We start from the raw sequence: 27658 nt of genomic DNA, 5'->3' as shown, positions 1-27658 counted from the left end.
TAGGGAGGTGACGCTGGTAAGGTAGATGAGATGACGCATGGAACCGAGGAGGATGATGGAGGACAGGGAGGAGGAAACAGATATGTCTGCTCTGGGAGAGGTGCATCATGGGACTGAGGAGGTTAATTGGGGTGAGATGGCCAGAGGGCAGTGAGTAATGAGAGGTTGGCTTGTTGATATGATAGCTTTCACACCTCTGCTAAGCTGCCTGCGCTGGATAAGCAAAAACCCCACTCCCCCTGCAGTAACTGTTAAGCCATCCTCAGCTGATGCATATAGTACACTGCGGAAGACACTGTACTTTAGAAATCATGTTCCGCCATGACGGTCTGTATTCTGTCTGCTGTTTACATTATGGCTTTGCTCAGTAATTCATGTGTCCAAGTCAATATATGATGAGTTAGCAGTTCACTACATTCCAATACACTTCACTGCACTTTACAACTGTACAAAACTACTAACTGCACTGCACTGCACTGCGCAGTGCACAATGCACATTACACAGTTATACACACTGTAACACACAGACACAAACTCAGACTACACTCAGAGACAGTAGACACATTACACAGACACTAGAGTAGTTCAACGCTGCTTCACAACCACATAACAGACAAACAACTACACCTCCCACTCACCTCTTGTTAACTCAACAAGCCACATAACAATGTATTGTGGGTAGTGTATTTTTTCTATAGGGTTGTCGTTAGGTTTAAGTGTTATTCCATCAATGACTTGGGGGTCAGCCATTGACGAGGATTATCATTATGGAGAGAGGAAGTGAATCAGGGGAACCCACTCTGGGGCCATGTTGGCTCCAGCGCCTGTCCAAGCGGGAGCCGACATGGGGTCAGTTTACCAGTTACAGGACAGACACACACCTGACACACCTGTCAGTGAGGACTTAGCTAGAGCACCGATCCCGTAGTTATTGGAGTTGTTCCTCTTCAGACGAGGCAGGATGGACATGGTGTCTTCCATAGACAGCTAGAGGAACGAGGGAAGAGGATGATAGAGAGATGGAGGACGAGAGAGTGTGGAGAAAGGGATGGAGGAAGAAATGTTTGCCAGAGAAGCACACAGAGTTCAGAGTGAGGTGAGAGGAGAAGTTAGGTAGATATTGGGTTAATACGGCGTCAAAAAGCAACAATGTCATCATCTGACAAAAAATTGACATTTCCCATGGTCGTTGTTGGAACAACTTCCTGCTTGACTGTGCTGAAGTGCATTATGGGAAGTGTTGTTTTTTATCTGCAATCATTAAGAACATAGTGCACATTCACACTGGTTGATTGTTTGTTATGGTCACTACAGTGCACAGTGCACTACTACATTGAGAGAGAGTTAACGATACAGTATAGAGAGAGTTAGATGGGAGGGGGAGTGAGGGGACGAAGTAGTAGGTTACCTAAGGTGAGTTAAATCAAATAAATCAAAACAAATAGATAGAGAAATAAAGGTAGATGAAGGAATGATGTCACAACACTTACATTGATTCCTTCCCATGAAAATTCTGAACATCCATGCTGAAGGAGAAAAATAGGAGAGAGGGATGGGGAAAGAAGGAGCAGGGAAGAATAAGAGAGGAGGAACAAGAGAGAAGGAGAGAAAGACGTCCACATGCATGGAGGAAGTGGGAGGAGACAAAGAGGAGGAGGAGAGAAGTGATAGTGACAGGGGTAGAGTAGTAGAACCAACATGCAGAATTAGAAAGAAGGATAGGAGAGGGAAAGAGGGAGAAGAACGCGGAGAGACAAATATTGGGTTTTCCCAGAAAGATAGAGGAGGAGAAGAGTCAAAGACCAGAAAGATAGAGGAGGAGAAGAGTCATAGACCAGAAAGATAGAGGAGGAGAAGAGTCAAAGACCAGAAAGATAGAGGAGGAGAAGAGTCATAGACCAGAAAGATAGAGGAGGAGAAGAGTCAAAGACCAGAAAGATAGAGGAGGAGAAGAGTCAAAGACCAGAAAGATAGAGGAGGAGAAGAGTCATAGACCAGAAAGATAGAGGAGGAGAAGAGTCATAGACCAGAAAGATAGAGGAGGAGAAGAGTCAAAGACCAGAAAGATAGAGGAGGAGAAGGGTCAAATACCAGAAAGAGAGGAGGAGAGGAGACAAAGCCCAGAGCGACAGAGAGAAGGGAGGGTTTAAAAGGCAGATCAGTTCCATAGTATAGCAGAGTGAATATGTTATGACAATGATTCTCTCTCTCCTCTCATTTCCTCCTCTGGTTACGTCTGCCACACCAAACACTGAACACTATCCAAGCCAGTTGGGGGGGGCTGATACAGAAGTGTCTGTGTGCAAGCGTGTAGGCGCGCGCGCGTGTGTGTGTATGTGTGAATGCGTGCACACGTTTTTATGTGTGTGTGTGTGTGTGTGTGAGTGCGTGCGTGCGTGCGTGCATGCAATCAGTGGGTGTGTACGTGCGTGTGTGTGTGCGTGTGTACGTGCGTCATGCGTGCGTGTGTGAGTGTGTGTGTGTGTGTGTGTTGTGACTGATGTAAGCTGGCTGATGGTAGTGGTGTCAGTGTCCTCTCTGGTGAGATCTGTGTCTGCAGACAGACAGACAGACAGACAGACAGACAGACATACATACAGAGGGCTGAGGAGGAGGCTATCAGAAGGGGGATGGTGACAGTCTAGATAAGCACCAGTGTCTCACACCACCTCTGAGTCCTGTATCAGCTGGATTGTCCCTGACAATACCATAGCCGGGGCCTTAGAACCAGCTGGACGCTACGGGTGCCATGTCTCCTTAAAGATGTGTTCAGTCTCCAGAAAACCTAGCTCTCATGTTCTCTCTCTCTGTTACGCTCTGTCTCTGTCTGTCTGTCTCTGTCTGTCTGTCTATCTGTCTGTCTCTCTCCTCTATCTCTGTCTTCTCTTTCTGTCTCTGTCTGTCTCTCTCTGTCTCTCTCCTCTCTCTCTCTCACTTCTCTTTCTATCTCTGTCTGTCTCTGTCTGTCTCTCTCTGTCTCTCTCCTCTCTCTCTCTCTCTTCTCTTTCTGTCTCTGTCTGTCTCTGTCTGTCTCTCTCCTCTCTCTCTCTCTTCTCTTTCTTTCTCTGTCTGTCTCTGTCTGTCTCTCTCTGTCTCTCTCTCTCTTCTCTTTCTGTCTCTGTCTGTCTCTCTCTGTCTCTCTCCTCTCTCTCTCTCTCTCTCTTCTCTTTCTGTCTCTGTCTGTCTCTCTCTGTCTCTCCCCTCTCTCTCTCTCTTCTCTTTCTATCTCTGTCTGTCTCCATCTGTCTCTCTCTGTCTCTCTCCTCTCTCTCTCTTCTCTGTCTGTCTCTGTCTGTCTCTCTCTGTCTCTCTCCTCTCTCTCTCTCTCTTCTCTGTCTGTCTCTGTCTGTCTCTCTCTGTCTCTCTCCTCTCTCTCTCTCTCTTCTCTGTCTGTCTCTCTGTCTCTCTCCTCACTCTCTCTCTCTTCTCTGTCTGTCTCTGTCTGTCTCTCTCGGTCTCTCTCCTCTCTCTCCCTCTCTTATCTTTCTGTCTCTGTCTGTCTCTCTCTGTCTCTCTCCTCTCTCTCTCTCTCTTCTCTGTCTGTCTCTCTGTCTCTCTCCTCACTCTCTCTCTCTTCTCTGTCTGTCTCTGTATGTCTCTCTCCTCTCCCTCTCTTATCTTTCTGTCTCTGTCTGTCTCTCTCTGTCTCTCTTCTCTCTCTCTCTTCTCTTTCTGTCTCTGTCTGTCTCTCTCTGTCTCTCTCCTCTCTCTCTCTCTCTCTCTTCTCTTTTATTACATTTTTGAAGCGCAAGTTTGTCAGGAGAAATACATAATCGATCCACAGTACAGTACATTCGGTGGGAAGATAAATACATCGTTTTTTTCTCAAGTTTAAATTTAAATGGTCCTCTTTCTCCTGCCACAAAATCATCCAAGAAGTGCTGAAGATCATTTTAGAAACAGTATCTCAAAGGAAGCAGAGGAGAGAAGAGAGGACTTGAAAGGAGAAGTGGAGTGGAAAGGATCTGAGAGGAGAGGAGTGAGGGATGGAGTGAGAGGAGTAGAGGTGGGTGATGCTCCTACTGCTCTACAGTGAGCCAGCACTGAGCCGTGACAGAGAAGCAGCAGACGTCATAGCAACAGCAACGAGCCAACCACATAGGTTGGTCCTCCTTCCAGCTACAGCCGCCATTTTGAGTGTAGTGGAAGTTAGCAAACCAACAGCAACATGTGCGCTAGCTAGTTACTCTACAAGCAGACGCAGTAGCACTCATGGCTTCAGTAGTAGAGAGCTAATTTAGTCGTTGGTCACCATCTTGGATCAAGATCCCCATTCGTGGAATAGTGAGCACCCCACTGCTGGAGCCATTGGGAGTCACAGGGTGGCTGAGCTGTGTGAATAAAGAGTGATGGTTAAAGTCCTGAATGTCAGGCTTACCTGTTCCCCATCCTTTACTGGCACTCCATCTGCCACTAAAAGAGAGAGAGAGAGAGAGAGAGAGAGAGAGAGAGAGAGAGAGAGAGAGAGAGAGAGAGAGAGAGAGAGAGAGAGAGAGAGAGAGAGAGAGAGAGAGATAAACGAGGAGATGAGAGAGAGAGAGAGAGAGAGAGAGAGAGAGAGAGAGAGAGAGAGAGAATAAACGAGGAGATAGAGAGAGAGAGAGAGAGAGAGAGAGAGAGAGAGAGAGAGAGAGAGAGAGAGAGAGAGAGAGAGAGAGAGAGAGAGAGAGAGAGAGAGAGAGAGAGAGAGAGAGAGAGAGAGAGAGAGCGAGAGAGAGAGAGAGAGAGAGACGAGAGAGCGAGAGAGAGAGAGAGAGAGAGAGAGAGGAAGAAGAAGATGAGAGGTAAATCGTTAGAATTTGTTTTGGCAATGTAAATGTAAGTTCCTTTACACTGCCAATAGAGAGAGAGGGAGAAACATTGTCAGGGGGATGAGGTGTGACTTTGGCTGTAACACTAAACAGTCATAAAACAGTAGGCTAATCATTACTGTCTAACTGTGTTAGAGAGAAGAGCATCACTACACTGACGGACCACAGGACACTGCTACTCAACATGCACCCGCAAATACAATAACACACACAAACGGTTTATAAGGAGTCAATAAACAGTTAATAAACAACATCATACATAGAAGGTCCTGTGTATCCTTCCAGGGGTTGACAAAGGGACAGATGGAACCTGAAGTACATTTCCAGAATTATGTTGGATTAATGCATTTTATTATCCCTCCTCTTTTCCTGGCTGTCCAAATCCTAATTAAAACATAGGTTTAATTAGTGATACAGTGGTGGTAATGGAGTTTAAATACAGCAGCGGTCTCTGGGCGCTCGCTCTCTTTATCAGAGTCTATGGCCTTGTCTCCCCCTTTCTCTCTCTCTGGGGGGTTTGCTTCTCTGTGTGTCTCTGTCTGTCTGTCTGTCTGTCTGTCTGTCTGTCTGTCTGTCTGTCTGTCTGTCTGTCTGTCTGTCTGTCTCTCTGTGTGTGTGTGTGTGTATGTGTGTGTGTGTGTGTGTGTGTGTGTGTGTGTGTGTGTGTGTGTGTGTGTGAGTGTGTGTGTGTGTGTGTGTGTGTGTGTGTGTGGGTGTGTGTGTGTAATGCTGTATCTGTATCAGTAGACTGTGTTGGAGTATTGAATCAAACCAGTCAGTTATCTGTCTCTCTGAGGCACTAATACACTGAGCTACTTGATGTCCACTGACCCACTGGTAGAGTAATGTCAGCTTTACGGAGAGGACATTCCAACACGTTGCCTCCTCCTGTCTGTCTGCGCTGCCTGACTCCTCTACAAGGCTCACCTGCTTCCACCTGCTTACACCATTTACACCTATTCCATCTGGATAAATAAAGAGTTTCAGAGATTGAAGCTGACTGATCTGTCTGACCCCATAATGACCCTGTTAGTGTTTCCTGTAGTGTGAACTTTGACCCCCTGGCCTCCAGCCAGTCTGAGTGTCTCCCAGGCTGACCTTGTGGGGCTGAAACAGCTGAGGTGTGAGACACACAGTTAGTCAGCCAGCCAGACTGGATCTCTCTGTCTCTTTCTCTCTATGGGGCACAGAGCGTGTCCCAGGTTTCCTCTGTGTGGCTAAAAGACACAAACACACATAGACATGCCCACATAAACATGTACTAATACCCACACATAAACACACATCCCATATGAATACGGCATCACACACACACGCACACATCAGATCAGATAAGCGTCTTATTCTGAGAGGTCATATATTTAAAATCAGGCCAATATCCCTTGAACAACTGGATTTTAAAGCTATTTTTTGTCAGCTACAAGATGCAAGGAAAGCAAACCCACACAACAGCTACTCAACAGACATAATATTTTCTGATGGAGAGCAACTGCTGAAGCAATAACAAGGGAGCACATGACCAGAGCAGAGCAATGAGCCAGCTCTCTCCCCCATCCCCAGCTCTCTCCCCCATACCCAGCCCAGCTCTCTCTCCCCATCCCCAGCTCTCTCCCCCATCCCCAGCCCAGCTCTCTCCCCATCCCCAGCCCAGCTCTCTCCCCCATACCCAGCCCAGCTCTCTCCCCCATCCCCAGCTCTCTCCCCCATACCCAGCCCAGCGCTCTCCCCCATCCCCAACCCAGCTCTCTCCCCCATACCCAGCTCAGCTCTCTCCCCCCATACCCAGCCCAGCGCTCTCCCCCATCCCCAACCCAGCTCTCTCCCCCATACCCAGCCCAGCTCTCTACCCCAGCCCCAGCTCTCTACCCCAGCCCCAGCTCTCTACCCCAGCCCCAGCTCTCTACCCCAGCCCAAGCTCTCTCCCCCAGCCCAAGCTCTCTACCCCAGCTCCAGCTCTCTACCCCAGCCCCAGCTCTCTTCCTCAATCCCAGCTCTCTCCCCCCAGCCCCAGCTCTCTACCCCAGCCCATGCTCTCTCCCCCAACCCAAGCTCTCTTCCTCAACCCCAGCCACGGCACTCTGCTTCCTCTCCCACACATCAGTGTAACTTGGTTGAGTATAAGGTATCCTCTGAAATCCACTTTGATTGATTTGATCTTAACCAATACTCCTCATCGTTTTAATGCTTCTGGTATTTTTTTGCAAATGACATTAGTGATCACTGTGCTATTGCCTGTGTGAGAGATGTTAAAATTCCTAAGCGATCTCCACGTGTCATTACGAAAAGAAACTGGAAGCAGTTTGATATTCAAGGTTTTTTAAATGATGTATTTAGCATTGAATGGAATAGAATATAATTAATCCCTGATGTTGAATTAGACTTTTCTTACTTCCACTACGCATTCCAGGATGTATGCAATAGGCATGCCCCTTTCAAAAAATTCAGGATTAAGGGTGGAAAGAACCCTTGGTTTACTGATGAACTTACTAAAATCATAAGGGAACTAAATGCTATTTGGGCTAAAGCAAGAGGGTCTGGTTCGGCAGATGATTGGATGGCTTTTAAACGTCTTCGAAATCTGGGTGTGGCTATGACCCGAAAACTGAAAGCAGACCACTACCTTAAATCTACTTCGGAAGAAGATGGCTGCCGTTTTACAGCCCTCTAACCAATTGTACTATTATGTGTGTTTTTCCGCGTTATTTGTAATTTATTTTGTACATAATGTTTCTGCCATCGTCTCTTATAACCAAAAAGAGCTTCTGGATATCAGGACAGCGATTACTCACCTCGTATTGGACGAAGATTTTTTCTTCAACGAGGCGGCCGCGAAGGATATCATACAGACACCCGACAAGGCCCAATCCCCGTCATTCGCGTGAGGAAGAGAAGGAGATATCGCGGACGCAGATCGGGGTGCCTTGTAAGGATCCGACGGCGAGCGAGTAAACTGCCTCTTCCATCAATCCTATTAGCCAACGTTCAATCTTTTGAAAATAAAGTGGACGATTTAAGATTACGGTTATCCTACCAACGGGACATTAAAAACTGTAATATCTTATGTTTCACGGAGTCGTGGCTGAACGACGACAATGATAACATTCAGCTAGCAGGCTATACGCTACATCGGCAGGACAGAACGGCTGACTCTGGTAAGACAAGGGGTGGCGGTCTGTGTATATTTGTAAACAACAGCTGGTGCACAAAATCAAATACTAAGGAAGTCTCGAGGTTTTGCTCGCCTGAGGTAGAGTATCTTATGATAAGCTGTAGACCACACTATTTACCAAGAGAGTTTTCATCTATATTTTTCATAGCTGTCTATTTACCACCACAAACCAATGCTGGCATTAAGATTGCACTGAATGAGTTGTACAAGGCCATTAATCAACAGGAAAACGCTCATCCAGATGCAGCGCTCCTAGTGGCCGGGGACTTTAATGCAGGGAAACTTAAATCCGTTCTACCTAATTTCTACCAGCATGTTAAATGTGCAATCAGAGGGAAAAAAACTCTAGACCACCTTTACTCCACACACAGAGACGCATACAAAGCTCTCCCTCGCCCTCCATTTGGCAAATCTGACCATAACTCTATCCTCCTGATTCCTGCTTATAAGCAAAAACTAAAGCAGCAAGCACCAGTGACTCGGTTAATAAAAAAGTGGTCAGATGACGCAGATGCTAAGCTACAGGACTGTTTTGCTAGCACAGACTGGAACATGTTCCGGGATTCTTCAGACAGCATTGGGGAGTACACCACATCAGTCACTGGCTTCATCAATAAGTGCATCGATGATGTCGTCCCCACAGTGACCGTACGTACATACCCCAACCAGAAGCCATGGATTACAGGAAACATCCGCACTGAGCTAAAGGGTAGAGCTGCCGCTTTCAAGGAACGGGACTCTAACCCGGACGCTTATAAGAAATCCCGCTATGACCTCCGACGAACCATCAAACAGGCAAAGAGTCAATACAGGTCTAAGATTGAATCATACTACACTGGCTCTGACGCTCGTCGGATGTGGCAGGGCTTGAAAACTATTACAGACTACAAAGGGAAGCACAGCCGCGAGCTGCCCAGTGACACAAGCCTACCAGACGAGCTAAACCACTTCTATGCTCGCTTCGAGGCAAGCAACACTGAAGCATGCATGAGAGCACCAGCTGTTCCGGATGACTATGTGATCACGCTCTCCGTAGCCGATGTGAGTAAGACTTTTAAGCAGGTCAACATTCACAAGGCCGCAGGGCCAGACGGATTACCAGGACGTGTACTCCGAGCATGTGCTGACCAACTGGCAAGTGTCTTCACTGACATTTTCAACATGTCCCTGACTGAGTCTGTAATACCAACATGTTTCAAGCAGACCACCATAGTCCCCGTGCCCAAGGACTCTAAGATAACCTGCCTAAATGACTACCGACCCGTAGCACTGACGTCTGTAGCCATGAAGTGCTTTGAAAGGCTGGTCATGGCTCACATCAACAGCATTATCCCAGAAACCCTAGACCCACTCCAATTTGCATACCTCCCCAACAGATCCACAGATGATGCAATCTCTATCGCACTCCACACTGCCCTTTCCCACCTGGACAAGAGGAACACCTACGTGAGAATGCTATTCATTGACTACAGCTCAGCATTCAACACCATAGTGCCCTCTAAGCTCATCACTAAGCTAAGGATCCTGGGACTAAACACCTCCCTCTGCAACTGGATCCTGGACTTCCTGACGGGCCGCCCCCAGGTGGTAAGGGTAGGTAACAACACATCTGCCACACTGATCCTCAACACGGGGGCCCTCAGGGGTGCGTGCTCAGTCCCCCTCCTGTACTCTCTGTTCACCCATGACTGCATGGCCAGGCACGACTCCAACACCATCATTAAGTTTGCCGACGACACAACAGTGGTAGGCCTGATCACCGACAACGATGAGACAGCCTATAGGGAGGAGGTCAGAGATCTGGCCGTGTGGTGCCAGGACAACAACCTCTCCCTCAACGTGACCAAGACAAAGGAGATGATTGTGGACTACAGGAAAAAAAGAGGACTGAGCACGCCCCCATTCTCATCGACGGGGCTGTAGTGGAACAGGTTGAGAGCTTCAAGTTCCTTGGTGTCCACATCACCAACGAACTATCATGGTCCAAACACACCAAGACAGTCGTGAAGAGGGCACGACAAAGCCTATTCCCCCTCAGGAGACTAAAAAGATTTGGCATGGGTCCTCAGATCCTCAAAAAATTCTACAGCTGCACCATCGAGAGCATCCTGACTGGTTGCATCACCGCCTGGTATGGCAACTGCTTGGCCTCCGACCGCAAGGCACTACAGAGGGTAGTGCGTACGGCCCAGTACATAACTGGGGCAAAGCTTCCTGCCATCCAGGACCTCTATACCAGGCGGTGTCAGAGGAAGGCCCTCAAAATTGTCAAAGACTCCAGCCACCCTAGTCATAGACTGTTCTCTCTGCTACCGCACGGCAAGCGGTACCGGAGTGCCAAGTCTAGGTCCAAAAGACTTCTCAACAGCTTCTACCCCCAAGCCATAAGACTCCTGAACAGCTAATCATGGCTACCCGGACTATTTGCACTGCCTCCCCACCCCATCCTTTTTACGCTGCTGCTACTCTGTTAAGTATTTATGCATAGTCACTTTAACTCTACCCACATGTACATATTACCTCAACTACCTCAACTAGCCGGTGCCCCCGCACATTGACTCTGCAACGGTACCCCCCTGTATATATAGCCTCCCTACTGTCACTTTATTTTACTTCTGCTCTTTTTTTTCTCAACACTTTTTTTGTTGTTGTTTTATTTTTACTTTTTTTGTTTAAAATAAATGCACTGTTGGTTAAGGGCTGTAAGTAAGCATTTCACTGTAATGTCTGCACCTGTTGTATTCGGCGCATGTGACCAATACAATTTGATTTGATTTGATTTGATTTTAAATAATCCCTCAAAATTTTGGCAAGTAGTGAATGGTTTGGAGTGCAAAAAAGATACACAGCTTCCCAAACAATTGTTGGTAGACACACAGATTGTAACTGAGAGAACCTATATTCTGAAAGCCTTAAATCAGCATTTTCTAGATGCAGGCAGTTTATTTGAAAAGGTTAAAAATCTAAATGAGCACCCTGTGAATTTACCTGACACCACGGTGCACTCCTTCACCAGGTTCTCCTTCTCATCCTTCTCTGTTTCAGAAGTGCATAAAGTCCTGAAAGAAATTGATAGAAAGAAATCCCCTGGCCCTGATGATCTAGACCCCCGCCTCCTACACCTAGCTGCAGACATCATTTCTCCCCCTTAACTCACGCTTGACGTTAATGAAATCCTGAAGTTATGGAAATCTGCTTTTGTACTGCCTCTCCTGAAAGGTGGAGATCCTTCGCTACTTGACAACTGTCGATGTCAGGTCGTGTTGTAGGTGTGGTGTAGGAATCAAACGCAGGAAGCAGACTGAATTCCAAAAAGCTGTATTCCTGCCTAAACACAGGCAACAGGACGAAATAAGCCTGACAGCAAAATACGCACGAAGGCGAAAAGACAATGCGCACAAACAGGTGCGTCAGGATGAAATAAGTGCACACACAAGTGCAACGAACGCTCCAGCAAACAGTGGAGAAAATAACGCTCAACCGAGCAATACACAGACTGACGGTAACAATCACACACAACACAAGACAAACACAACGAGAAACTTATAGGACACTAATTACTACAAAACAGAAACAGGTGTAGAAACAAACAGACAAAAGCAAACGAACATGAAACATCAATCGGTGGCAGCTAGAATTCCGGAGACGACGAACGCCGAAGCCTGCCCGAACAAGGGAGAGAGGCAGCCTCGGCCGAAACCGTGACAGTCGACCCATATCAAAATTGTCTGTACTGTCTAAGGTACTGAAGTCCTTAGTTAGTAGGCAGCTGAAGGCCTACCTCCAAGAAAACAACATCTTAAATGGAATGCAATCAGGTTTTAGGTCTGGCCACAGCACTGTTTCAGCAACATTGAAGGTTTTAAATGACACAAGAAGTTACATTGTGTGTCTGTCTTTATTGATTTGTTGAAGGCATTTGACACCGTGGACCATGCTGTGTTGGTGCAAAGGTTAAAATGTTGTGGAATTACTGGTCATGCTCTAGATTGGTTTATAAATTACCTATCAAATCATACACAACGTGTAATGGCGGATGGTTGTAAATCTGAGTCCATAGAGTTGTGCTCAGGTGTTCTGCAAGGTTCTATTTTGAGCCCACTGTTGTTCATTTTGTATATCAACAACATTGAGGATCATATTGAAACAACGGATGTTCATTTTTATGCAGATTATACTGTTCTTTATTCAAGTGGTAGTAGTTTATCTTTAGCTTGTGAAAATGCCCAAAGAGCATTTAACACTATACAACAGAATCTGTATGAATTGGGGAACACAAAATGCATGGTATTGTGATGAGGTGATGTTGAAGGAGTCAGGCGCAGGAGGGTAAAAAAATGTTATGTCTGGCGCAAACCCAACACCTCTCATCACCCCGAAAACACCATCCCCACAGTGAAGCATGATGGTGGCAGCATCATGCTGTGGGGATGTCTTTCATCGGCAGGGACTGGGAAACTGGTCAGAATTGAAGGAATGATGGATGGCGCTAAATACAGGGAAATTCTTGAGGGAAATCTGTTTCAGTCTTCCAGAGATTTGAGACTGGGACGGAGGTTCACCTTCCAGCAGGACAATGACCCTAAGCATACTGCTAAAGCAACACTTAAGTGGTTTAAGGGGAAACATTTAAATGTCTTGGAATGGCCTGGTCAATGCCCAGACCTCAATCCAATTGAGAATCTGTGGTACGACTTAAAGATTGCTGTACACCAGCGGTACCCATCCAACTTGAAGGAGCTGGAGCAGTTTTGCCTTGAAGAATGAGCATAAATCCCAGTGGCTAGATGTGCCAAGCTTATAGAGACATACCGCAAGAGACTTGCAGCTGGAATTGCTGCAAAAGGTGGCTCTACAAAGTATTGACTTTGGGGGGAGGGGTGAATAGTTATGCACGCTCAAGTTTTCAGTTTTTTTGTCTTATTTCTTGTTTGTTTCACAATAAAAAGTATTTTGCATCTTCAAAGGGGTAGGCATGTTGTGTAAATCAAATGATACAAACCCCCAAAAAATCCATTTTAATTCCAGGTTGTAAGGCACAAAATAGGAAAAATGCCAAGGGGGGTGAATACTTTCGCAAGCCACTGTATATGCAGGCCTCAACCACTACCCTGAGAGCACTTGATTCAGTATATCATGCAGCCCTCAGGTTCATAACCAATCAAAAACGTCTAACACATCATTGTGATCTCTACAGCGCCGTTGGCTGGTCGTCATTGACCTTGCATAGGCTTAAACACTGGTATACACTGATTTATAAGGCCATACTGGGTAAAATGCCACTTTATCTCTGTTCTTTTTTAATCAGGTCAGTAAATAAATATCAATTACGGTCCCATTCTCATTAGCTTTTAACAGTACCAGTGTCGTATCTGAAGATTATGCCTTTGTTAAATGTTTTTCATGACGAAATGGAATGTTGGTTATGTTAGTATCACAAGACAATGGTTAGTATAATGTAACATATAATAGACAGGAAGTGTATTGTAAACTGGCCAGCAGAGGGAGCCCATCTTGTTGCATTGGTTATAAATAGGGGTACACGAAGAAGATAGGACAGAGCAGACATTAGAATTGGACACCACTGCTCTCCGGACCACGCGTGTCTGTAAACTCATGCTGAAGCTTGTGGTCTGAATAAACCTTATGATCAATGTTCAGTATGAGCAGACTCCTTTTGTTGACAGCAATAATTGCCACCATTCATCATATACTACATAATGGCGAGCTTGCCAGGAGGGATGATGCAATCCTTCTTTGCTGCATTTGGAGTCGCCAAGCTAACTCAAGCTAACCTCGGTCTGGAGTCATGACCCGACCAAACACAGCTAAGTTGTTGGTTTTGTTACTGCTTGTGTACACTGGAGGAATGTACCCTTATGACCGTGCCTCAGGTGGTGTTTTTGCTGATGACTGGGGTCTGGCTAATCATTATACAAATTTTAAAAATTGTTTATAGAGATGTGTTGCTTGAATAGTAAGTCAAGAACAGTCGGGGCCAAGATATGTATACAATTTTAGAGCATTGCAGGTTTAGATAAGCCCTCGTGACGAGGCGACCACAGGGTGGGCCAAAATCCTGGACATGCGTTATGAGTGTTCAGGTTCAGTCTGGGACTGGGGGTTGGTGGGACATTTCTTGGGGATGGCTTACTCAACTTCTGTTCGACGGGATAGTTGCATTGGGGGGGATCGCTCACTGAAATAGCCATACCCACGGCAGAATAAATTTAGGGCAAACGAAACAGTACTCAATTAAAGGAACGCAATGCTGGGTTTTGTTACATGTTGTAGGCTGCAGTTAGCGAAAGGCTAGTGCTAAAGGCTAATTGTGTTGCGTGCTACATGATAATCTCAACCTTAGAGGTCCACTGCAATGGATTCAAGCCTCTTAAACTTGTTTGTATGTGGTGGAACTGAAAGTTTTACGCAAATGTGAGCTCTGTTATGTGTAATTGTGTGAGTATAACGTATAAAATAGTGACGCTGTAGCGTAATGCTATCGGTCTATTGTGTGGGAAGCATGGGCTTAAGGGGATGTGCGCATGCGTGTGATTTTACGGGGCTAAAACTACAACATGTGTTTATGTGCTAAGCCTACAAAGCACGGCATTATGGGTAAGGGTCATAGGTCCCCCCAAGGGACAATAGTCACAGAATAGAGAGATTTTGGGAAAAATCTCCTAGGTGTTAAACGGCTGTTGTTCGAACGTGAAACTATTTGGCGAGATGTAGTAAAGTTATAAATCAAATATATGTTGACGGAGTATAATTAATTAAGGTAAAAGACGATTAAAATTAAATGAAATGTTTTGGAGCGATCTATTTAATAAATGTATGGGCATGTGTTTAATTTTGCGACATTACACTACAGAACGGGGAGTTGGAGTTTATGGCATGAGATTAGGGAACGTTTTGTTTTACGGCACTAGACGGCATCACGATGGGATGCTGCAACTCAAGCATGAGGTTAAAATGATATTTGCGCATGCGTGGGATTCTGTAAAACAACACATTGGTTAAACTGCAGGGGGAGACAGAGGAACACAGACGACGGAACAAATACGCATAAAGAGATTTTAACACGATGATTCTAGTTTAAACTGCGATTGGTTAAAGATGAAACTTGTTTTGTAGCCTATTGAATTTATAAATTAAATATAGGATAATGGATTATAATAGATTGAATTAAATAATTAAATGACAGATTAAAAGCAAAATGTTTTTGGGCGATCTATAATTAGTCCTGAGTTTAGTCTTAGAGTGAATAATGTAGAACGAATGAATTTTGAATGGTTGGAAATACTCAGTGATGGCATGAACTACTAAAAGCTGTTCTTGTGTCTTTGTCCCTTGTCATGAGAGAGGGGGAGCGAGGAGATACAGGAAGTGATCACGTCACGTGGCAGAGGATCAAGTCAAAAAGGTTTTGGTACTGATTGTGGTTACAAGATCTTTCCCTAACAAGATATGTGATGTTATGACGATTTCGCATAAGCTTGGCAAACTGATTCATTAAAAATTGCATTTTGGAGGCTATGTGCATCACTGGGGTTTAATTACAGATGTGTTGGGAATCCAGGATGGATTGAGGATTCTTCTGTAAATGTATGATAATTAGAGCTAATAGAGCAAGGGGTTATGGGAATTGGAGTATTGAAGGGTTGTAAGGTTAGAAGGCTTTGTTTATGGGTATTTTAGTCTGAAGTTTACTAACTTCATTTACTTGCATTTGATGGGTTGTGGTAAGATAGCCAACACTAATTGATATTGGTGACATAGGAATAGGAATTGGGGTTAATTATTCAGGATGGTTAATGGATTTGTTTAGGTTATATTAAGAATTACAGGGGGGAAGCTTATATAACTTATATAGTCTAAAATAGGATAGTTCACAATAAAGGAATATAAAGGGCTTGATATAGGGGAAAATTGATTAAAATAGTCATTTTTTGATCAAAGTAGGGTTAGAGTAGTGTTAGGAGAGACTAATGGCAGATGTTAGTACACCTTTCTCACATATGGATTCAGCAGAAAGACATCATCCAGCAGGGTGATTATGGCCATTATAGGTGTACTTTGTGTAATCAAAAGTTTGAAAGTCAGGGATTTAGAGATAGGACTGAGATTTGGGGAAAAAGTGACACTAGTGGTGATGGATGGAAGTACAAGGAAAGAGTTCAAAGTTTTAGGGGAAAACTGGGGGGAAACTAGGAGTAAATAAGGACATTAACACTTCAGTCTATTAGAACAACAGAGAGAAGCAATTTAACTCTTTCAACATTGATAGGTATTAAAGTCATAAACATATCGCATTTGATTATAAGGGAACCAATACAGCACCAATTTTAGGGGGAAAACACTTATTAGGGTTTAGGATGGGGACGTTTCTCTCATATGGAGAGATAATTATGGAGAATAAGTGTTGTTATCAGGACCAGGAGTAAAAGGAGGTATAGTTTAGAAGAGGGTTAGGAGTGACTGTTCACTTATTTTGCGTAAGGTTACAGATAAAGATCAGGGAGAATATGTGTACTTATCTAGTGAAAGCATAGAAATTTGTTCCGGTTAAGAATTATGGGTTAAAGGGCTATGTAATTTGTAAGGTGACGCTTATAATGGAAGATTTGAAGTCTGTAAAACTTTCCACAGTCACAGAGGGAGTTAAGGATAAGTTTATTACAGTAGTCACTCCAACAGGGAATAATCGAATAGGATGTTGGTAGTTTCCCACTAGAGGGAATTAAGGGTTTTAATTCATCAACTAAATCAACAACGTTAATGGTAACTTTGGGAAGGGATTAATGATACGATGGTAATAGCAAATGTAGGAAGGATGACAACAACTTTTCTGAAATTAAAGGAGGCAGCAAGAGAGACTCAGGGGTTTAGGTTACTACGAATAGGGTTAAAAAGTAGAGCAGATAGTAGTAGAGAGCAATATAGGTTAATCTGAAATGGAGAAGAGAGATTCATCATGGAAGCTGCAGGATGGGGTCTTTTGATTTTGATGACAGAGGGGGGGGGCATCTGATCAGTGCTGCTCGTTCCTCTGTTGTGGAAATTAGAGATAGATTAACTCATTCGGTAAGAGTCAGTGAGGAATCTTGAGGATTGATGTCTGTTGGGGATGCCAGCCCAAGACGTGTTAGACGGTCGCGCGGCCTCTAGCGGGTCTGGGTCAGGGTTATGCTTTGTCATGACTGTGGTATCGGCAACAGTCATTGACAGATAAAATAATGTAGTTGTCAGAACAGTAGGGTTTAAGTGTTCTTGGGTAAATGAATTATCCTATGGGAATTGTTAGATGGAAAGTAAAGTCAGGTAACAGTAGAAACCTGAAGTATTCAGGTGAACCAGTGAGGATAAAAGTTGTTGTTATTCTAATAAAACATATGAGGTAAAGGGTATGTTTATGGGAATATCATATTGGGATGTTATATGATAACTTTGGATAAGCATGAACATAAGGTTAGAGATGACAAATATAATGTAATTTTTATGTACAAGGTAGTAGAAAAGCAGGACTTTGATGGTTAAATGATTAGCTTTTGACTGACAATGTGACTATGGGGAATCTTAGAGATATTTAGGGGTTTGGGGTGATAAAGCATCTATATTCTTACATTAGGGATGGACAGGATTTGGTTACATGTCAACATTGAAGCTTCCATATGAGGCTTTTACCATTAAAAGAGAGTTAGCACCGAACACAGCTAAATCTAGGGTTAAAAGGGTGACATGGCTACATGTCATAGTCTTCAAGCCTACCATTGGAGAATGAGTCTAAGGGAGAAGGGGGGACCTCTTCCATGATATGGTGTAACATTTGAGAGATCTGATAAGATTTGGTTGCAAGATCAGTTAGGCCAGTAGGGGCAGTGATGGGTCAGATTTTAGTTTCAGCTTTGATAACACTGTGTGATGTTTGTACTGACTTTTGATAAAGTTATGAGATTGAGATAGGTTGGAGAAGTGGTGCCTGGAGACAACACTCAGATGCCGGTGTTGACTGTTCCTGATCTGGATAAAGATTGACAAGTGGAACTGATGGATAAATATCCTTTTTGATTATTTGATCATTTTATGTTTATTGTTTCAAAGAAAACATTTTGTAGGCTGATTTTAATATGATTTTAGAATGATTTTATGAATAAAGGGGGGAATGGATAATGTGATTCATGCATCATTGATATGTCATTTTTATATTCTTTTAAATTGATGTGGAGGTTTAATTTGAAAATGTTGTTTTGCAAAGGATACTGTTTGGTCGTTTCTTTTCATTCCAGAAGCATTTGGGGAACATGTGACTCAAACAAAGACAATATGAAGGGACAATATGACTGGAGGAGATGAAACAAGGAGGGTGTGGCTGATTCCATCATCAACGATGCAGTGGAAGTCGAGATTGGAGGAGGAGAATACGGAGGAGATGAAGTGTAGTGGACTACATTCCAGTGTCTGCAATGAAATATAGACATATTTGATGTGTAATACATAATTGTGTCATATTCTTAGGTATTGATTTTAGTAGAATGATGTTTGATGTTATTGAATGCAGATGAGGATCTTAGATGCTTTTGTTTATTTCGGTGAATGTTTAGGGACAGAGAAGGTCTAGGAAGGGAGAGATTCATTGTACGATTCGATGGGTTGACCAGCCGTACAATGGATATTTATGGATAGGATTTTGTTTACATGTGTATTTAATTACATCATAGTTTCAAATGCATTTACATGGTTAATGAGGTTATCTGGAGTACCGACGGTGGTTGCCTGGGGCAGAGGGACCGTGAGAGAATTTTACTGTCTTGATTGATATGGATGGATGGCTGCTGGACAGTTTTTCGCTCTTACACTCCATAGAGATTTCTTCATATGTCATAGTAATGTATTCACACTTCATAAACAGGTATTTCATAGGAAGGTATTTACACTCTAGAGGAGAATGTGTTTGGTTTAATGTTAAAGATACTCAAGGAGATAAATGGTTAATAGTCATAATCTTATTCTGTTTGTTTTCGAGACGTTTATTTCGTCTCGAAAGGGGGAATGTCGTATCTGAAGATTATGCCTTTGTTAAATGTTTTTCATGACGAAATGGAATGTTGGTTATGTTAGTATCACAAGACAATGGTTAGTATAATGTAACATATAATAGACAGGAAGTGTATTGTAAACTGGCCAGCAGAGGGAGCCCATCTTGTTGCATTGGTTATAAATAGGGGTACACGAAGAAGATAGGACAGAGCAGACATTAGAATTGGACACCACTGCTCTCCGGACCACGCGTGTCTGTAAACTCATGCTGAAGCTTGTGGTCTGAATAAACCTTATGATCAATGTTCAGTATGAGCAGACTCCTTTTGTTGACAGCAATAATTGCCACCATTCATCATATACTACACCAGCAATTTGAACAGGTCATGTTAGAAATAGTTTTGGTAACTCAGCTCCGTGGTCCTGGAACTCTCTTCTGAACTTTTTTAAATTTGATGATCTAGTCACGTTGGTGAAGTTTAAACACTTGGTCGATGTAAATATCATAAAAGAGTGTAATTGTCTTTAGGACAGCTGCTTTTTAGTTATGACATTCGTGTTTCTTTACGTAATATGAGTTTCTAGACAGATATCCCCCTGCGGCCAAGACCCAGCCACTCTGGAGAGAGAGAGGGAGAGGCAGCAAAGGGGATGAAGAGGAGAGGAGGAAGAGAGGAGGAAGAGAGGAGGAAAAGAAGAGGGGCGACAGAGCAGGGTGGCCGTGCCAAATCAACGACCACAGATCTGCAGTGACTTCCCCGTCAGCTCGGACTCCGACGGCGACCTGACAACCTCGCTGACATTTCAGAGGCCCCGCTGCAAACGAACGATGCAGAGCTGGATAGGAATGGGGGGTCTCTGTGCTGGTTGGCTGGTGCTGGTGGTGACAGCTGCGGTGAGGCTAGTTGATATGGTGGGAGGCAAGCTGAACTTCTAGCGGGGCCAGTGTGTGAGAGAGTTGGGCCGGGAAACAGCTGAGCACCAGAGCTCCAGATGGTACAGAGAGAGAGTATGGGGAGGCTGCAGGTGATAGGGTAAACGGGTAAAAGCATAAAAGCCAGTCTGTCACACACACACACACACACACACACAGAGATACGGATGGATGGACTGTTCCTGAAAAAAATATTCCCCCTGCCCCACCCTCCAATGGTACATGCACCTGTCATGAGAGGGTACGCCATGCCTCATTACTCTAGCTTAGTCATTAACACCACCACCTGTAGGACCCTGCATGGGATACCATGACTTATAGCATTAAACCCACCACCTGTAGGACCCTGCATGGGTTACCATGACTTATAGCATTACACCCTCCACCTGTAGGACCCTGCATGGGTTACCATGACTTATAGCATTAAACCCACCACCTGTAAGACCCAGCAAAGGTTACCATGACTTATAGCATTAAACCCACCACCTGTAGGACCCTGCATGGGTTACCATGACTTATAGCATTAAACCCACCACCTGTAGGACCCTGCATGGGTTACCATGACTTATAGCATTAAACCCACCACCTGTAGGACCCAGCAAAGGTTACCATGTCAGACAGCCTGGGCTAAGAACTAAGCAGTGGTCACCAACCCACAGGGGGTGCAGGGTTTTTCTCCAGCCCTACACTAACCTGATTAATTTGATTCAACGAATAAAGGCCTGTACGATCAGGTGATAAGTAGGGAAAGGTGTGGTCTGTCTGGAGCTTAATGGCACAGGTGGTAGTGCCTTCACTCTACCGAAGGGTTGCTGGTTCAAGTCACACTTTATTTGTTCCCCCTCAAAATCGGTTAGTAGACCCAATTGATTCTTCAAAGCAAATGTAAAGCACAGTGCTCTGTAATAGATTGCCTGTCATTGAGATAGCTCTTTCTTTTATCAGTTGTTAGTGGTAATGATATAGACAATAGCAGTGTTGCTCACAGTGAATGGACCTGCCAACACACACACACACACACACACAGCAATCTGATAATAATATTCTCCTGTCAGCATTAAAGGCAAGATGGCGTGTCAGTTTCATAACTCCCTCTCAGACTGAGTCACTGTGTTTACCAGCAAGGACTGCCACCCTGCGCCCACACACGGCCACTCTCACACACACACACGCAGGCACTCTCATAATCACTGTCTATTTCTCCCTAACACACTGATCAAGGGTTGTCACCCTACACCATCAACGAGACACTCACATAATTGAGCAACAGAATGATGACACACTGGCAAGGCCAGATCACACACACACACACAGTCACACACACTTTCACTGAAGTAGTTCTTCATTGAGTCATACACCTTGACTGTGTTTTTTTAGTTATTTTTTATTTCACCTTTATTTAACCAGGTAAGCCAGTTGAGAACAAGTTCTCATTTACAACTGCGACCTGGCCAAGATAAAGCAAAGCAGTGCGATAAAAACAACAACACAGAGTTACATATGGGGTAAAAAAACATATGTGTAAGACGATTCAGTCCTCAGCCAATCAATGCTCCAGTCATTGTGCTTGTGAAAAAAGGGTTCCAAAAGGGTTCTTCGGCTGTCCCCATAGGATAACCCTTTTTGGTTCCAGGTAGAATCCTTTTTGGTTCCAGGTAGAACCATTTTGGGTTCCATGTAGAACCCTCTGTGGAAAGAGTTCTACCTGGAACCAAAAGGGTTCTAACTGGAACCAAAAGGGTTCTACCTGAAACCAAAAAGGGCTCTTCAAAGGGTTCTCCTATGGGGACAGCCGAAGAACCCTTTAAGGTTCTAGATAGCACCCTTTTTTCTAAGTGTGGAGTGAATCAGTATCTGTCTGTCTGTCAGAACTTTTAATCAAATCAAGGTCAGGGAATCCCTTTTAGTAACGAAATATCATAAACAAAGCAGTGTAATGGAGTAAGCTGGCAGGCAGTCAAGCATGCACAAACACACAGTTTATACATACACACAGTATACGTACACATACAACACACACACTACAGCACACACCCCAAAAAGAGGAGAGAGTATGTACACACACACACACTGGTAATTTGACCCAATAATTCTCAAGTGTAATTTTTTATGACATTTTCTCTTGGATCACTGAGAGGATCTGTACTTATCCATGTTTTTTCTATTAGATATTTCCAATTTCCACAACTACCAACACAAACATTTTCATTACCGCAACAGTCCAAAAAAGTAATAAACAAATCAATTTCTAATATTTTTTTACACTGCTCCCCTAATGAAAAGACCTGAGTTAAACATAACACTGACAATATAAATATTTAAAATGTAATTACAATTTATTTAGTAATTTCTCATTACTGTAACACATAACCTTTTTATATTGTATTTACAGTGAGGGAAAAAAGTATTTGAGCCCCTGCTGATTTTGTACGTTTGCCCACTGACAAAGAAATGATCAGTATATAATTTTAATGGTAGGTTTATTTGAACAGTGAGAGTGTGACACTCTGGCTCCATGGACTTTGATATTTGAGCCAGGGTTGTTCATTTTCTTTTGGGTTTATTTCTATGTTGGGTTTTCTAGTTGTTCAGTTCTATGTTTGGTGGTTGGTATTGATTAGTCAGATGACTCCCAATCGGAGGTAACGAGTGTCAGCTGTCGGCTCGTTATCTCTGATTGGGAGCCATATTTAAACTGTGTGTTTTCACCTTTTGTTTGTGGGTTTTTGTTCCGTTTTCGGTCTGTGTACCGTGGACTTCATTGAGTCGTCTTTTGTTTTGTATTTGGTTACTTTGTTTAATAAAGTCATGTTTCTTGGACACGTTGCGCCTTGGTCATACTTGGACGACATAGACGACCGTGACAGAAAAACCCACCACAAAAAGACCAAGCAGCGTGTCAAGCGGCAACAGGACCTACCTACACAGGATTTATGGACTCCCATAAAGGATTCATGGACATGGGAGGAGATTCTGGATGGTAAGGGGCCTTGGGATCAACCGGGAGAATATCGCCGTCCTCGTGAAGAGCGGGAGGCAGCTAAAGCCGAGAGGCGGCGATATGAGGAGGCAGCACGGAGGCAAGGCTGGAAGCCCGAGAGTACTACCCAAGAATTTCTTGGGGAGGAAGCGCCAGGTATGGAGAGAACGCTGGTGGATGTCCTCCTCGGCTGGGGACATATTACGCAGGAGGAGGCCGTCCGGTACCGGAGGGCGATGAAGGGGGAGAACCTGGCAGAAGAGGAGCAACGGCATCAGCAGGGCCATCGTCGGAAGGACGAGAGGCAACCCCAAAAAAATTTTTGGGGGGGGCACATGGCTTGGGCGCCTGGGCAGCAGGAGGCCGCCACAGGGAGATGTGGAGAGAAGGCTATCGGATTACGGGAGCCATTGGCGAGTAGAGGGAGGGAAGTTGTTGTGGCACGGCGTGAGAGACTGAAGTGTGTTACCAGTCCGGTCCGGCCCGTTCCTGATCCCCAGTTAAGGCCAGTGGTGTGTGTTCCCGGTACGGACCGGCCTGTTCCTACTCCACGCACCAGGTCCACGATGTGCGTCGCCAGCCCGGCCCGGCCTGTTCCGGCCACTCGCACCAGGGATACGGTGAGCGTCGCCAGCCCAGCCCGGCCTGTTCCTGCTCCACGCACGAATCCTACGGGGTGCGTCACCAGTCCAGCCCGGCCTGTTCCTGCTCCACGCACGAATCCTACGGGGTGCGTCACCAGTCCAGCCCGGCCTGTTCCTGCTCCACGCACGAAGCCTACGGGGTGCGTCGCCAGCCGGCCAGAGTCTGCCGTCTGCCCAACGGCGCCTGAACTGGCCGTCTGCCCAACGGCGCCTGAACTGCCCGTCTGCCCAACGGCGCTTGAACTGCCCGTCTGCCCTATGGCGTCTGAACTGCCCGTCTGCCAAGCGCTGCATAAGCCGCCCGTCTGTACTGAGCCTGCAAAGCCGCCCGTCTGCCATGAGCCTTCAGAGCCGTCCGCCAGACCGGAGCCGCTAGAGCCTTCCGCCAGACAGGAGCCGCTAGAGCCTTCCGCCAGACAGAATCATACACCAGCTATGGAATCAACAGGAGCCGACGCAGCCCATACTGGACTGGAAGCCCAGGTTCGGGACCAGCAAGAGCAGCTCCTGCAGATGGGAGCCGCCCTGCTGGAGGTGATGACCGCAATCCGAGGCTGGGGTCCGCCTCCACCGCCAGCCGCCCAGCCAGCACCATCAGCCAGCCATGAGCAGCCAGATCCGTCAGCCAGCCATGAGCAGCCAGATCTGTCAGCCAGCCATGAGCAGCCAGATCCGTCAGCCAGCCATGAGCAGCCAGATCCGTCAGCCAGCCATGAGCAGCCAGATCCGTCAGCCAGCCATGAGCAGCCAGATCCGTCAGCCAGCCATGAGCAGCCAGATCCGTCAGCCAGCCATGAGCAGCCAGACCCGTCAGCCAGCCATGAGCAGCCAGATCCGTCAGCCAGCCATGAGCAGCCAGATCCGTCAGCCGGCCATGAGCCGTCCAGCCAGGATCCGCCAGAGCCGTCCAGCCAGGATCCGCCAGAGCCGTCCAGCCAGGATCCGCCAGAGCCGTCCAGCCAGGATCCGCCAGAGCCGTCCAGCAAGGATCCGCCAGAGCCGTCCAGCCAGGATCCGCCAGAGCCGTCCAGCCAGGATCCGCCAGAGCCGTCTAGCCAGGATCCGCCAGAGCCGTCCAGCCAGGATCCGCCAGAGCCGTCCAGCCAGGATCCGCCAGAGCCGTCCAGCAAGGATCCGCCAGAGCCGTCTAGCCAGGATCCGCCAGAGCCGTCCAGCCAGGATCCGCCAGAGCCGTCCAGCCAGGATCCGCCAGAGCCGTCCAGCAAGGATCCGCCAGAGCCGTCCAGCCAGGATCCGCCAGAGCCGTCCAGCCAGGATCCGCCAGAGCCGTCCAGCCCGGATCCGCCAGCCAGCCAGGATCCGCCAGAGCCAGCCAGCCAGGATCCGCCATTCAGTCCGGAGCTGCCCCTTAGTCCGGTGCTGCCCCTTAGCCCGGTGCTGCCCCTTAGCCCGGTGCTGCCCCTTAGCCCGGTGCTGCCCCTTAGCCCGGTGCTGCCCCTTAGTCCGGTGCTGCCCCTGAGTCCGGTGCTGCCTCTTAGTCCAGTGCTGCCCCTTAATCCTGTGGGGTTTAGTTGGGGGGTGGTCATGTGGAGGAGGTTACTTAAGCAGGTTGTGACTATGGTGGGGTGGGGATCACGACCGGGGCCAGAGCCGCCACCATGGACAGACGCCCACCCAGACCCTCCCCCTAGACTGTATGCTGGTGCGCCCCGGAGTTCGCACCTTTAGAGGGGGTACTGTGACACTCTGGCTCCATGGACTTTGATATTTGAGCCAGGGTTGTTCATTTTCTTTTGGGTTTATTTCTATGTTGGGTTTTCTAGTTGTTCAGTTCTATGTTTGGTGGTTGGTATTGATTAGTCAGATGACTCCCAATCGGAGGTAACGAGTGTCAGCTGTCGGCTCGTTATCTCTGATTGGGAGCCATATTTAAACTGTGTGTTTTCACCTTTTGTTTGTGGGTTTTTGTTCCGTTTTCGGTCTGTGTACCGTGGACTTCATTGAGTCGTCTTTTGTTTTGTATTTGGTTACTTTGTTTAATAAAGTCATGTTTCTTGGACACGTTGCGCCTTGGTCATACTTGGACGACATAGACGACCGTGACAGAGAGACAGAATAACAACAAAAAAATCCAGAAAAACGTATGTCAAAAATGTTATAAATTGATTTGCATTTTAATGAGGGAAATAAGTATTTGACCCCCTCTCAATCAGAAATATTTCTGGCTCCCAGGTGTCTTTTATACAGGTAACGAGCTGAGATTAGGAGCACACTCTTAAAGGGAGTGCTCCTAATCTCAGCTTGTTACCTGTATAAAAGACACCTGTCCACAGAAGCAATCAATCAATCAAATTCCAAACTCTCCACCTTGGCCAAGACCAAAGAGCTCTCCAAGGATGTCAGGGACAAGATTGTAGACCTACACAAGGCTGGAATGGGCTACAAGACCATCGCCAAGCAGCTTGGTGAGAAGGTGACAACAGTTGGTGCAATTATTCGCAAATGGAAGAAACACAAAATAACTGTCAATCTCCCTCGGCCTGGGGCTCCATGCAAGATCTCACCTCGTGGAGTTGCAATGATCATGAGAACGGTGAGGAATCAGCCCAGAACTACACAGGAGGATATTGTCAATGATCTCAAGGCAGCTGGGATCATAGTCACCAAGAAAACAATTGGTAACACACTACGCCGTGAAGGACTGAAATCCTGCAGCGCCCGCAAGGTCCCCCTGCTCAAGAAAGCACATATACATGCCCGTCTGAAGTTTGCCAATGAACATCTGAATGATTCAGAGGAGAACTGGGTGAAAGTGTTGTGGTCAGATGATACCAAAATGGAGCTCTTTGGCATCAACTCAACTCGCCGTGTTAGGAGGAGGAGGAGGAATGCTGCCTATCACCCCAAGAACACCATCCCCACCGTCAAACATGGAGGTGGAAACATTATGCTTTGGGGGTGTTTTTCTGCTAAGGGGACAGGACAACTTCACTGCATCAAATGGACAGGGCACCTCCTTCCCTCAGCCAGGGCATTGAAAATGGGTCGTGGATGGGTATTCCAGCATGACAATGACCCAAAACACACGGCCAAGGCAATAAAGGAGTGGCTCAAGAAGAAGCACATTAAGGTCCTGGAGTGGCCTAGCCAGTCTCCAGACCTTAATCCCATAGAAAATCTGTGGAGGGAGCTGAAGGTTTGAGTTGCCAAACGTCAGCCTCGAAACCTTAATGACTTGGAGAAGATCTGCAAAGAGGAGTGGGACAAAATCCCTCCTGAGATGTGTGCAAACCTGGTGGCCAACTACAAGAAACGTCTGACCTCTGTGATTGCCAACAAGGGTTTTGTCACCAAGTACTAAGTCATGTTTTGCAGAGGGGTCAAATACTTATTTCCCTCATTAAAATGCAAATCAATTTATAACATTTTTTACATACGTTTTTCTGGATTCTTTTGTTGTTATTCTGTCTCTCACTGTTCAAATAAACCTACCATTAAAATTATAGACTGATCATTTCTATGTCAGTGGGCAAACGTACAAAATCAGCAGGGGATCAAATACTTTTTTCCCTCACTGTATGTACACATATTTGGATAAAGAACAACAGATTAAGCCAAAATTGCAAAAGTATACAAGTATACCGTACTTAATCAAATAACTGTTGTTTTTTTACAAAAAGTTTATACAATAGGTTTAAGGAGTGGTCCTAGTAAATAAATAAATTTACCAGCACATGGTGTCAGCTATTTTTATTTAGTATTCTTTTGAATTTAACAACATTAATTGGGGGATTTAGAGTACTACACTGAACAGAAATATAAACGCAACATGTAAAGTGTTGGTCCCATGTTCCATGAGCTGAAATAAAAGATTGCAGAAATATTTCCCTCAAATGTTGTGCACAAATTTGTTTAGATTCCTGTTAGTGAGCATTTCTCCTTTGCCAAGATAATCCATCCACCTGACAGGTGTGGCATATCAAGAAGCTGATTAAACAGCATGATCATTACACAGGTGCACCTTGTGCTGGGGACAATAAAATGCCACTCTAAAATGTGCAGTTTTGTCACACAACACAATGCCACAGATGTCTCAAGTTTTGAGGGAGCGTGCAATTG

At 45.6% G+C, this 27658-nt stretch overlaps 1 protein-coding gene across 5 annotated transcripts in view; it reads right to left on the bottom strand.

Annotated features, from left to right (window-relative positions):
- Window positions 1-27658, bottom strand: part of LOC121586222 (headcase protein) — a 51033-nt gene that overhangs the window by 13783 nt on the left and 9592 nt on the right. The window contains exons 2-4 of one of the 5 annotated variants that reach the window (XM_045213756.1): window positions 4379-4413; window positions 1491-1526; window positions 882-987 (exon numbers count right to left, since the gene is read on the bottom strand). In XM_045213756.1, the coding sequence (XP_045069691.1) occupies window positions 882-987; window positions 1491-1526; window positions 4379-4413 (177 nt within the window). Of the gene's footprint in view, window positions 1-881; window positions 988-1490; window positions 1842-4378; window positions 4414-27658 lie in introns of those variants that run through there. The other 4 variants (XM_045213757.1, XM_045213753.1, XM_045213755.1 and 1 more) reach the window with 4 other exon arrangements.

Source organism: Coregonus clupeaformis, unplaced genomic scaffold (assembly GCF_020615455.1).
Source record: "Coregonus clupeaformis isolate EN_2021a unplaced genomic scaffold, ASM2061545v1 scaf0148, whole genome shotgun sequence".
Taxonomy (NCBI): domain Eukaryota; kingdom Metazoa; phylum Chordata; class Actinopteri; order Salmoniformes; family Salmonidae; genus Coregonus; species Coregonus clupeaformis.
The sequence above is the reverse complement of the archived record's forward strand: the minus strand, read 5'-3'. Positions and strand labels throughout refer to the sequence as shown.